Genomic DNA, 12816 nt, shown 5'->3' on the forward strand with positions numbered 1-12816 from the left:
TGTTGATTCTGAAGGTGTTATTATTTCAGAGGAGCTGTCCTGGTCCCAGCATGCAAGTGCAATTATGAAGAAAGCATGACAGTGCCTCTGGTTCCTTAGGAGTTTTCAAATATTTGGCATAACATCTTAAACTTTGACAAATTTCTGCAGATGTTTAGTGGAGAGCATATTAACTGGCTGTATCACAGCTTGCTATGGAAACACCAATGCCCTTGAACAGAAAACTCTACAAAAAGTAGTGGATACAGCCTTGTCCATCAAGGGTAAAGCACTCCCAACCATTGAGCATGAAACATTGTTGCAGGAAAGAAGCCCTATCATCAGGATCCCCACCACTCAGGTCAGGCTCTCTTCTCTCTGCTGCGATCAGGAAGAAGGTACAAGAATCTCAGGACTCACACCACCAGGTTCAGGAACAGTTACTTCCACTCAACCAGGTTCTTGAACAAAGGGGAGAACTTCACTCAACTTCACTTGACCCATCATTAAAATGCTCCCTCAACCAATTGAGTCACTTTCAATGACTCTTTATTACATATTTGTGATATTTATTGCTTATTTATTTATATTATTGTTTCTTCTTTTGCATTTGCACAGTTTGTTGTCTTCTGCACTCTGGCTGAACACTCATTAAGTGGTACTTCATTGATTCTGTTTAGGTTACCAACTGCCCTATCCTCAGCCCTATCACTCAGCTTCTAACCCCCCTCCCCACTAAATCAGTTTAAACTACCCCCCCCCCACCTGTTCTAGCAAACCTTCCCTCAACGATATAGGTCTCCCTTGGGTTCAGGTCTAACCTGTCCAGGACAGGTCATACCTTCCCCAGAAGATATCCCAATGATCCAGAAATCTGAAACCCTGCCCCTTGCACCAGTTCTTTAGCTATGCATTCAACTGTCAAACTCTTGCCCTCACTGGTGCCTACCACAAGCAGCAATCCAGAGATTGTTACCCTGGAGGTCCCACATTTCAGTTTTCTATCTAGCTCTCTAAACTTTCTCTTCAGGACCTCCTCACTTTTCCTACCCATGTCATTGGCGCTAATATGTAACAAGGGCTCACCCTCCCCATTTAGAATGTTGTGGACACAATCCAAGACATCCCTGACCCTGGCACCTGGGAGGCAACATACTATCAGGGTGTCTCTATTGCATCCACAGACTCTCGTGTCTACTCCTCTAACTATGGAATCCCTTATTATACTGCAGTTCTTTTTTCACCAATTCCCTTCCAAGCCACAGTACCAGAGACCCAATTGCTGCAGCTTTTCCCCCAGTAGGTCCTCCCCCTGCACCATTATCCAAAGCAGTATGCCTATTATTGATGGGAAAGGCCGCAGGGGTCTCTCCATGGCTGTTCATTTCCTTTCCCTCTCCTGACGGTCACCCAGGTACCTTCTTCCTGCAACTTAGTGGTGACTGCCTCCTTGTAGCTTCTATCTATCATTTCCTCTGTTTCCTGTATGAGCCAAAGGTCATCGAGCTGCAGCTCCAGTTCCTTAACATGTTTTCTGAGGAGCTTACCTTGCCCAAACCTGTATTTGTTGAACCCTGATGAACCAAACCCTTCCCACTCCAACACTGGTCCACTCACACAATGAGCACTTCACTTGTCCCAGTCTTATTTTTGTTTGTCCTTGCTAATGAATTGCAATTTGACTGGACTGCCTGAGAAACGTTGAACGCCCGCAAACACTCTGTCTTTAAATCTCACTCACAGACCAGAGAGCAGCCTCCTCTCTCCATCCCGATTTGACTGGGCTCCATAAAAAGCAATCTTCTGATGCAAACGATTATATGTGTCTGATACACATTCTCATTCTAATCTCATTTGCGATATTCATTAAGGAAATTGATTAACACTGAAATAAGGTCGGTATGGATCATAAAACCACTGGATCAACCTTATATCTAGAACATAGAACACAGGATAGTAGAGCACATGAACAAACTCCTTGGTCTATGATGTTGTGCCAAAATTAATCAAATGCCCAACTCAACTAATCCCTTCTGATAAAGTCCATATCCTTCCTTTCCTGCACATTCATGTGCCTAAGAGCCTCTTGAATGCCTCTGTTGCATTTACCTCTATCACCACCCCTCACAGTCCATCCCAGCTCCCAGTGAAACTTCCCACGCACTTCTGCTTTGAATTTACCCCCTCATCTTAATGTATGTACGTCCTCAAGATATTTTAACACTGAGTAAAAGATACTGGCTTCCTACTCTATCTATGCTTCTATCTTATCAACCTTTGAAGACCTCTCCTTAGCCTCTGCTGCTCTCAAGAAAACAAATTTGTCCAACCTCTCTTCATGAGCACATGTCCCCTAATCCAGGCAACATTCCTGGGAATCCTCTTCTGCACTCTCCGCAAAGCCTTAACATCCTTCCTATAATGAGGTGACTAGAATTGAATATAATTCTCCAGAAGTGACCTAACTAGAACTTTACAAAGTTGCAACCTAACTTCCTGATTCTTACTACCCTATCAACCTGTGCAGACACTTCCAGGGAGCTGTGGACTTGGACCACAAGACTCCTCTGCTCATCAACACTGTTAAAGTCTTGCCATTAACACATAGACTTTAAAATATTCTCGTAACTAAGAAAAATACCCCCATCATATTTCTTTCCATAAATATAATAACAATGGAATTTAATCAGATACACTATTTCTTGTTTAAAAATAGGAAAAAAATAGCTTTACCTGACATTATTTTCAGCTGTGGCCGCATGAAGGGGAAGTCTTCCATTTTTATCTGGGACATTTTGTTTGGCACCATTTCGGAGTAGTGTTACACAGCCATCTAGCCAGCCCTATAAATGATAATGCAAGTCAATCTGCTTTCTATGATTGGTGTTTTTGAATAGACTTCTCTTTTTAATCTTTAAACTTCTAGTGAATATTAATTATTGTAAAAGAAACTAAAATTTCAAAGGTAGAAAGACTGTCTGATTCTGGATTGGCAGGAGCCAAAAATAATTCAGTAGATAAAAACTTAAGAAATATGAGCAAGTGTGAGCCTATGGTCCTCTAAGTTTGCTTTGTCAGTCATTGATATCATGGCTAAATTTCAACCTTCTCATACCCCTTAGTTCCCTTAGTACTCCGAGATCTGTCAATCTCAGTTTTAAATATACTCAATAACAGGGAACCCATAACTCTTTGAGATAGAGAATTGGAAAGATTTGTAATAGGAATCAGAATCAGGTTTAATATCACCAGCATATGTGGTGAAGTTTGTTAACTTTGCAGCAGCAGTACAACACAATACAAGATAATAGGGAAAGAAAAAACTGTGAATTGCATAAGTATATATATAAAATAGTTAAATTAGTGTGAAAAAATAGAAATAAAGAAGTTGTGAGGTAGTGCTCATGGGTTCAATGTCTATTCAGAAATCAGATGGCGAGGGGAAGAAGCTGTTCCTGAATCGTTGAATGTGTGCCTTCAGGCTTCTGTGCCTTCTTCCTGATGGTAGCAATGAGAACAGGGCATGTCCTGGGTGATGGGGTCCTCAGTGATGGATGCCGCCTTTTTGAGGAATCACTCCTTGAAGATGTCCTGGACACTATGGAAGCTAGTATCCATAATGGTGCAGCCTAATTTTACATCTCTCTGCAGTTTACTTTGATCTTATGCAGTAGTCCACTCCCCCACCACCCCATACCAAATGGTGATGCAGCCAGTTAGACTGCTCTCCATGGTACATCTGTAGAAATTTGCAAGTGTTTTTGGTGACATACCAAATCTCCTCAAGCACTTAATGAAATATAGCCACTGTCTTGCCTTCTTTATGGTTAACTAAGTGCATTGATTAGTTTTGTAATCAATTCAATATTTATTCATCAAGTACTTTAGCAAATACATAGATTTAAGTAAGATCCCTTTCCAATAAGATATTGGAAGGATAGCCTACTTAGGTCAACCAAGAAGTAAATTACTTGGAAATAGCAAGACAAGTCTATTTATACTTACAACTGCGTAACAACAGTTCTCTGCCTGAAGTGCAGCCCTTTCCCTCAACAAGCAAAATTGTAAAAATAGTGGATTTGCCATGGAAATAGAAGCAGTGGGACAAAATCCCATTCAGTGGATTCTTTAAGCTCCATTTATTGAGCTTTGATCTGGAGGGATCTTGGCATCATGGTAGGGCATTGAGGAATGCAGTAGAACAGAGTGATCTAGGAATAATGATGCATATTTCCCTGAAGGTGGAATCTCATGTGGATAGGGTGGTGAAGAAAGCTTTTGGTATGCTGGCCTTATAAATCAGAGCATTGTGTATAGGAGTTGGGATGTAATGTTAAAATTGTACAAGGCATTGGTGAGGCTAAATTTGGAGTATTGTGTACAGTTCTGGTCACTGAATTATAGGAAAGATGTCAACAAAATAGAGAGAGTACAGAGGAGATTTACTAGAATGTTACCTGGGTTTCAGCACCTAAGTTACAGAGAAAGGTTGAACAAGTTAGGTCTTTATTCTTTGGAGCGTAGAAGGTTGAGGGGGAACTTGATAGAGGTATTTAAAATTATGAGGGGATAGATAGAGTTGATGTGGATAGGCTTTTTCCATTGAGAATAGGGGAGATTCAAACAAGAGGACATGAGTTGAGAGTTAGGGGGCAAAAGTTTAGGGGTAACACGAGGGGGAACTTCTTTACTCAGAGAGTGGAAGCTGTGTGGAATGAGCTTCCAGTAGAAGTGGTAGAGACAGGTTCAATTTTGTCATTTAAAAAAAATTGGATAGGTATATGGACAGGAAAGAAATGGAGGGTTATGGGCTGAGTGCAGGTTGGTGGGACTAGGTGAGAGTAAGCCTTTGGCACGGACTAGAAGGGCCGAGATGACCTGTTTCCGTGCTGTAATTGTTATATGGTTATATGGTTATCATATTGACGTCCAGTTAATAGGAGCTGTGAACTTGAAGGTCATGTGCTATTGCAGGCCTAAGCTATGATAAAAGGATGCCATTGAAAATGATCATTTAAGGGGCAATTAAAAATAAATCTCGCTTTTAAATAATCTAGTTTTACGCTTGTGTTGGTTTATAATGCTGTATTGTGTTGTCTTCCTAGCAAATGCTCAACCATATTGTGCCAAAAACAGAAATAAACTGAGGATTGAGAAAAAACCAGAGTTCAGCAAAGGGAAACCAATAAATTGATTAGGAATGTAGAATACAAAAGTAATCTTGTGCAAAGTATAAAATATACTGAAGTTCAGCAATTAATTTGTGTTTGTCTTTATGTCAGAGGATATAAAAATACTCTTAGAAGTAATAGAAATTGAAACAATTGGAGAAAATGAGGAGTTGCATTAAGTATAGCATTGACTTAAAGAAGTATTTGAGAAATTAGTGGGACCAAGTCAGATTCTGAACTCACCAATAATATAAATAAATAATGGTAAAAAAGATTTGTGGTTACTCAGCCCTTATTAGAATAAAAAAAGCAAAGTACTGTACTGTTACCTATCTGATATACATTCTGTGAGTCATTGTAAATTGCTGGATGATTTGCACTGCTTCATTGTTAGCTTTGTATAAACCGCATCTCACACTTAACACATCATTTTCTCAAATTAGCTGCATTTGCACCATAATTGCCTGCTAAATTAGCCACAAAAAGTAAGTAGTGATTATAAAAGAGCCCTTTCAACAATGTTCATTCTACTTATAGAGGTGGGTTGGTAGGCACGAACATTTGATTGTCAGTAAACCTCTGGAGAAGGGCAATACTTATAATACTTAGATATTAATTTTTTTCCAAGTTTCTTGTGGCCTATTTTCACTGCAGCCTTTCATTCCCTCTCTTTAGTTATCTTTGGCATCTGATTTGCTATTGAATTCATCTGCTCTAATTGTCTTCTCTCAATTGGTTTCCCAACCTTCATATCATATTGGTTAAGGAGATACAGCGTTTGTTTCATTGGCCACTGAAATCCAGATACACTTTTATCTTTGTTTTACTTTTCACAGCTTGCATTACCAGAAATTTTGTGGGAATATTTATTCAGCTGCATCATGGGTACTGGCCTTCATGGTATCCAAGACATCTTAAAGGAGCGGTGCCTCAGGAAGGCAGCATCCATAATTAAGGATCCCCACCACCCAGGACATGCCCTCTTCTCCTTGTTACCGTCAGGAAGAAAGTAATGAAGTTTGAAGGCACACACTCAATGTTTCAGGAACAGTTTCTTTCCCTCTGCCATCCAATTTTTAAATGGGCACTGAACCCATGAACACTACCTCACTACATCTTATTTTTGTTTTTGCACTACTTATTTAATTTAACTATTTAATATATATAACACATATTTACTGTATTTTAGTTCTTTTTTTTATATTTATCATGTATTGGGTTAGACTGCTGCTGCAAAGTTCAATGATTCAAAGGTTCATTTATTATCAAAGTATACAACTCTAAAATTATTCTTCTCCAGATAGCCATGAAACCAAGAAAGAAAAAGAAGTGTCAGCATGATCATCAACCCCCAAATCCCTCCTCCCTGCTCAAAAAAAAAGAAATAAAACGGAACAGGCACGTTGACCCCAAACCCCTCCCCGCACACAAAAGAACGAGAAAGATTGGATGGAAAACACAGGATATAAAAAACTCTAAGGCTGAAAAAAAATTCCGTCCATTTCCAAAATGCAGAAAATCTGGGTAACATTCTCTGGGCACCATGGCAGGCCTTTTGCTCTGTGGCAGCAGAGCAATTTCACCAGCGATTAAAAGGCAGCGGTAGCAGAGCGATCCCCCAAGGATCAAAAGGCAGTCTCTTTCCGGTAGCAGAGCGATCCCCCAGGGATCAAAAGGCAGTCTCTTTCCGGTAGCAGAGTGATCCCCCAGGGATCAAAAGGCAGTCTCTTCTCTCTGGTAGCAGAGTGATCAAAAGGCAGGCAGCCAGCCCTCACCTTCTGCACTCGCCTCAATTTTTCAATCTCCCTCATTGCTTTAATTGACAAATAATGGAAGCTTTAATTGGTGAAATGGAGTCGAGCATCAGCTCACACCCCACAACCTTCTCGCCATGAGGTTTGCGCATGCTGCCTCTGTCTCTGCCTCCCAGAATCCTCTTAGATACTGCAGAGCTCTGAAACACCCAAATAATCTCTGAACTGCAAATTAAACAGTTCCAGAATCACATTCAAAACAAAAAACAAACACAAAAGACATAAAAGAGTGAAATATATGGTTTCATGATCTAATCAGAAGATGTCGACCAAAGGAACATTGTGCACAGGTGCCATCTTGACCGAAAGTTAACAAATTTCACGACATATGCTGACGATGTTAAACCTAGTTCTGGTTCCAATTCAACAAACAAAATCTTGATATGCCTTGTCTTTAATGGAATAAATTTCAAAGAGAAATTTCAATGTGCTGTGATAACTGTGCAGGACATAATTAGGGCTGAATTGCTTGTCAATAAAGTCTTTAAATTGAACACATGAAATGCCTTGCCACAGTAAAATCTGGTTTGTTATTGTTAATTTACATACACAATAAAATGCATGAAAAACAGGATGTAGAAAAACATCTGAAATGCTTACTAATCTTAATAAGTATGTAAGAATATGTGATGTAAATATTTATTGCAATTAGGGTAAATAAAATGATAGGAAATATGTACCAAGTATGTAGCTAAAGATAGGGCAGTTCTTCCACAGGCATCTTCAGTATTGATGGAAGCTCCCATTTTGAGTAGCAGCTTCACTGTATCTAGTTGCCGGCCTGATATTGCATGCATCAATGGAGTTGAGCCTGAAATATTTTAAACAGTTGATCTAGTAAGGTTCTCACAATTGCAATATTTAGAATGTTCTCAAAATTCCACAATCAAGATAATACTATATAATACTACCTCTAAAATTCTTAGCTGTACCTCTGCAGTTGTATTACTAACTCAGGAAAGCATGAAAATTTTATTTTACTGCTCTGTCTTCAGACATAAACGTGTTGGACTAAGATATTTTAACACTATTATTACTATGATTAACATGTCATATTGATAAGTTGAGGAATAATTTCTGAGCTGTCCTCCATAGCGGCTTACAGTAAATTATAATAATAATATTTTTATAATTGCTCGGTCTTGACATCAGTTAACAACCTGTTAGGTTACTTTGTTTATCTTAAATGGATTTTTTCAGTATGTTGTTCATGTTCTATTTAAAAGTAGGTACATATTGAATTAAGGGAATACCATTAATGTAATGTCTAAAAATCAAAACAGAACAAAATATTAGGAATACAGCTCATTGATAAATGTTGGATTCTCCTTTTATGATCCAGTTACCACAGTTTCAAAGCACGTGGGTCGCACCGTGGCGTAGTTAGCAGAATTGTTACTTCACACCTCCAGTGATCCAAATTGAACCTGATCTCTGGTGTGTGTGGAGTTTGTATGTCCTCCCAATGACCTTCTGGGTTTCCTCCAGATGCTTCTTTTTTTTCCTAATCCCAAAGATGTGGGTTTGTAGTTTAACTGGCTATTGTAAATCACCTTCAGTGTGTAAGCATATGTAGAACGTGGGAACAGTTGAGTGGAATGTGGGAGAATAAAATGGGCGTCCTGATGAAGGGTCTCAGCCGATGATGCCTGGCCTGCTGAGTTTGTGTGTGTTGCTTGGATTTCCAGCATCTGCAGATTTTCTCTAGTTTGAAAATGGGATAAGTGTAGGATTAGTGTACAGGGGTGTATGATGGTTTCTGGGCTGTATAACACCATGACTCTAACCTGAGTTGTTCAAATGAGTAGCTGTGGTAGAACATTTGTGAATTTTATGGATATAGAATTAACTTTATGCCAAATAAATAAAGTGATAACTTAAGAAGTCCTTCCTACCTAAGACTTTTTCTTTCTGGTGCTGGGTGATAATGATACCATTTCCAGCATGACAATCTCAGCCCATCAATACACTAGGCCTTTATGTACGGAGAGGTTTAATGCATACCAACTATTGCCCTGCATGGCATCAGCTAATTGAGTACCAATAAGAAAGCAAACCACGAACCTACACCTCTTAGTTGGTATTGTACACAATACCAGTAAATTGACTCATCCTTTACCATTGACAGAAATGTATATTTAATTTTGCACCGTTAATATTTCAAATGATTATAGAAGTTAGTCTAATCTTAAGCTTGGAGTATTAATAATAATATCCTTGCCTTCATTGTCACAACATTCCAGAATGGCGGGGTCTTCACGAATCACTGCAGTAAGGGTGTTGATATCTCCACTGGATGCTGCCTGATAAACCACAGTGAGATCAATTTCCTCTGAAGAGTCACCTAGTGTGAGGTTCACCAATAAACAAGCCGTCAGTAATTGAACATATGAACATACTTATGCTTCCCACACTGATGTCAGAACTAATGTTGTAATTTCCCTAGGTATCCAACTTTCAGCGCCGAGCCAGCTGAAGTGAGCAGTGGTAATTTTACATTCTACCTCAGCGGCTGCCTACTTGGATACCCCACTAGGTTATCGTGAAATCCAGTGCAGTTGGCATAATATTTTGTAGGCCTCCCTGTTCTCAGGCTCAGAAATCTGCTTGCTGAGTCTGACTGTGTTCAAAATGGGACAAGTTACAATAGTTCCCATTGACAAGAATGAGTCAAATCTGATACCAGCCGAAAAGAAGGCAGCTTTTGCTTTTTTCTTTAGTTTTTTTTAGCTTCAATAGTTTTAATTAAGTTTTAATGTGCACTTTTAATATGTATTTGATGTGTTGATGTCTTTTAATGTAAAAATATTTTAAAATAGAATGTCAAAATGGAATTATTAGGAAATTTAGGACTCGTCTGCAAATTTACATGACCATGCTCCTTTTCCAGCAATGACTTGATGTTGGATTTGTAACCTTTAGAGATTGAACTAACCAGAAATTATTAACTGGAACATTAACGATTTAAGAGCCATGTTCATGGTAAAAATTATTTGAAATTTTAGGCCTCGCTGATTGGTATATATGATAGTTTTTAAATGTATTGAAAACCTTTGTTGACCCTTAGCCAGATTCTAGTAACAAAATACTAATTTTCTGCACATGGTCAAATTCTGTAAGAATAATCGTTTCAAAATCCCTTATTTTTTTAAAACAATTATGTTTTAAAACTATGTCATTTCGCTTCTGCCTTAATCTTAACTGTTTATCCTAATCCTTATTACTCTCTTTATTTTTTGAATTTAAAATTAATGAAAATACTTCAATGTGTTTCATTGCTCAGGCAACCTAATAACATATGTATACAAGATGCAGCTGGCTTTAGAATAAAATTAATGCCAGAAATCATAGATCCTTGCGGAAAATTTAATGCCAGGTGAGCAGCTGACCACAAAGTTCTGGCTATCATTGTTATTCATTTAGGATGAGAAGTTCACATTAAATTATTTCACTAATTACCTGTTTTCTCCATGAACCAACATTGACAAATATTCACAAGATTCCTCTCACCATTAATAAGATTTCATCTAAAGCTTTGCTGCTTCTATACTAACATTCTGCATCCTTTTTGCTGATTCATGTTATCTCATAGTCTACCAATGCTTTCATTTTAAAATTATTACCTTCAGATTCAAATCCTTCTATGGTCTTGTCACTTTTATCCAGCCTTGTATTCTTAACGAACTCTGTGTCATCTCTACTACATATTTTTTGCTTTTCTTTTAACCCCAGTATTGGCTTTTAATTTTGGGGTAATTAAACCTAAAGCTTCAGAATTTTCTTCTTAAGCTCCTCTACTACTCTGGATTTCTTTAAGTCATTCCTTTGGACATACTTTTAAAATCTTGTGTCTCTTTTGCAAATTTAGTTAATATTTATTTGATTCTGTTCCTGTGAACTTAATAGGCTAGCAAGACACATAGTTCAGGGTAGTGAGGAATGGGCAATAAATGCTGACCTTGCCAATGCCCCTTATATCGAAACAACAACTAGAAATTTAGCCGTGTTAAAAGTGCTTCGGAATCAGAATCACTGGCATATGTCGTGAAGTAAGTTGTTTTGTGGTAGCAGTACATTGCAATACATAATAAAAAAAACTACAATTTACAATAAGGAATATATATTAAAAATTAAATTTAGTGCAGAAAGCGACCAAATAAAGAGAAAAAAATAATGAGGTACTATACATGGGTTTATTGTCCATTCAAAAATCTGATGGTGGTAAGGAAGAAGCTGTTCCTAAAATGTTGAGTGTGTGTCTTCAGGCTCTTGTACCTCCTCCTTGATGGTAGTAGTAAGAGGGCATATTCTGGGTGGTGGGGCCTTGAATGATGGATGATGCCTTTCTGATGCATGGCTTTTTTGTCCCCGATACTGGGGATCATCAACCCAAGTTAATGTTTTCATGTATATGAGTCTTCAGACAGCTTTACGTAAAGGATGATCTAAAAATTAAACAATTACTAGATGTAACAGCTAAACATTCTTCAGACTGGATACTGTGTGGATATGAATAGGAATTAACAAAAGGACATAATCAAAGGTATTCATGCTGAAAAAAATGGCCATCGGTGAGTTGAGAATTTGCATAGGACCAATGTTGAAGAACAAGAGTCTAAAATGGATGATTGTAGGATTAGGTAATATTACTTCAAAATTTAAATTGGGCATTAGGCTATTGGTTGCCGGGACTGAGGGGAAGAAATGGGTTGCAGGGCCTTGAATGAGCTGAAGGTAAAGGAGTCTGAACAGTAGTCAGAGAAGAATTAAAATAATCGGAGGCGATGAAGGTAAGCTTGTGGGTAAGAGCCACCACTGGTTGAGTGTAACATTTGACTGCAATATAATAGAAGTGGTAGAAGATTCAGTTTTAATGTTCTCAACAAGTAATCACAGATTATTGATTGCACAAAAAATGGAAGGTTCACTTTCTTGATAGGTGATCATTACAGCTTTGAAGTGGGAAATAGATCAATTTTCACTCTCAGCTTCTTTCTCAGCAAAGTGAAATCAATTATTTTGCAATGAAGCATTCTTTGTAATCATTTTTACTTCTATAAAGAATGTAAAAAGGTATTTTTAACTCAGAGTTCCGGTAATATTTTCTTGCATAACGTCACATTGATTTGAGAAGTTGATGCCTGAGAGTTGGTCAGAACAAAATGTCAGATGCTTAGTGTTCATTTCTGCTCTGTGACCTGAAGTTCAATAAAGTTTACTCACTCTCCCTAAGTGAGCACTAATGTGCACTTAAGAGAAAGATGATGGGTGAAAATTTGAATACCACAACAGTGCTGCTAGAGGTACCCTTCTGAAGTTATGAAACTCATTACAGCATCTGCCCATGTTAAAATGACTTGAAAGTAAATATAGAACAATCTTTCCTTGGCCACAAAATTACTTGCTAAAAAGTTAAAATCTTCTGTGTGTCAGATGGCACAAAATAAGTGAAATATGCAACACTATAAACATATGAACAGATAGTATTCTTGACACAATTAAAAAATACTGTTACATTACTGATCATGTAAGCTGGTAACGTGAAGAATTTACACAATTAATAAATGAAAGAAATTGGATCAGAATGAGGACATTTGGCTGTTCAAGTCGGCCTTGCCATTCAGTAAGATCGTGACTAATCTAATCTGCATGATAATAAAACAAAACGTAATTGTTATCAAACAAAATAAATATATTTCCTCTTTGCAAAAGATATTGCTTAGTAACACAATCAACCAGCAGAATATTAATGTAATCAGTTTAGCTTTACAAATAAAGTCAGTTGATTAAATACATTTGTAGCAAATTACTAATAAGTTGCAAAACTGAATAGTAGATCTCCATACATTAAC

The 12816-nt window shown here is 37.8% G+C and overlaps 1 protein-coding gene across 2 annotated transcripts in view; it reads right to left on the reverse strand.

Moving 5' to 3' along the window:
* ankrd55 (ankyrin repeat domain 55) overlaps window positions 1–12816 on the reverse strand; it is a 147805-nt gene that overhangs the window by 61782 nt on the left and 73207 nt on the right. For both annotated transcript variants that reach the window (XM_073064457.1, XM_073064458.1), the window contains 3 exons: window positions 9186–9308; window positions 7645–7775; window positions 2713–2822 (listed from right to left, as the gene is read on the reverse strand). In XM_073064457.1, coding sequence (XP_072920558.1) covers window positions 2713–2822; window positions 7645–7775; window positions 9186–9308 — 364 coding nt within the window. The remainder of the gene's footprint in view (window positions 1–2712; window positions 2823–7644; window positions 7776–9185; window positions 9309–12816) is intronic.

This window comes from Hemitrygon akajei, chromosome 13, assembly GCF_048418815.1.
Source record: "Hemitrygon akajei chromosome 13, sHemAka1.3, whole genome shotgun sequence".
In the NCBI taxonomy this organism is placed as follows: Eukaryota; Metazoa; Chordata; class Chondrichthyes; order Myliobatiformes; family Dasyatidae; genus Hemitrygon; species Hemitrygon akajei.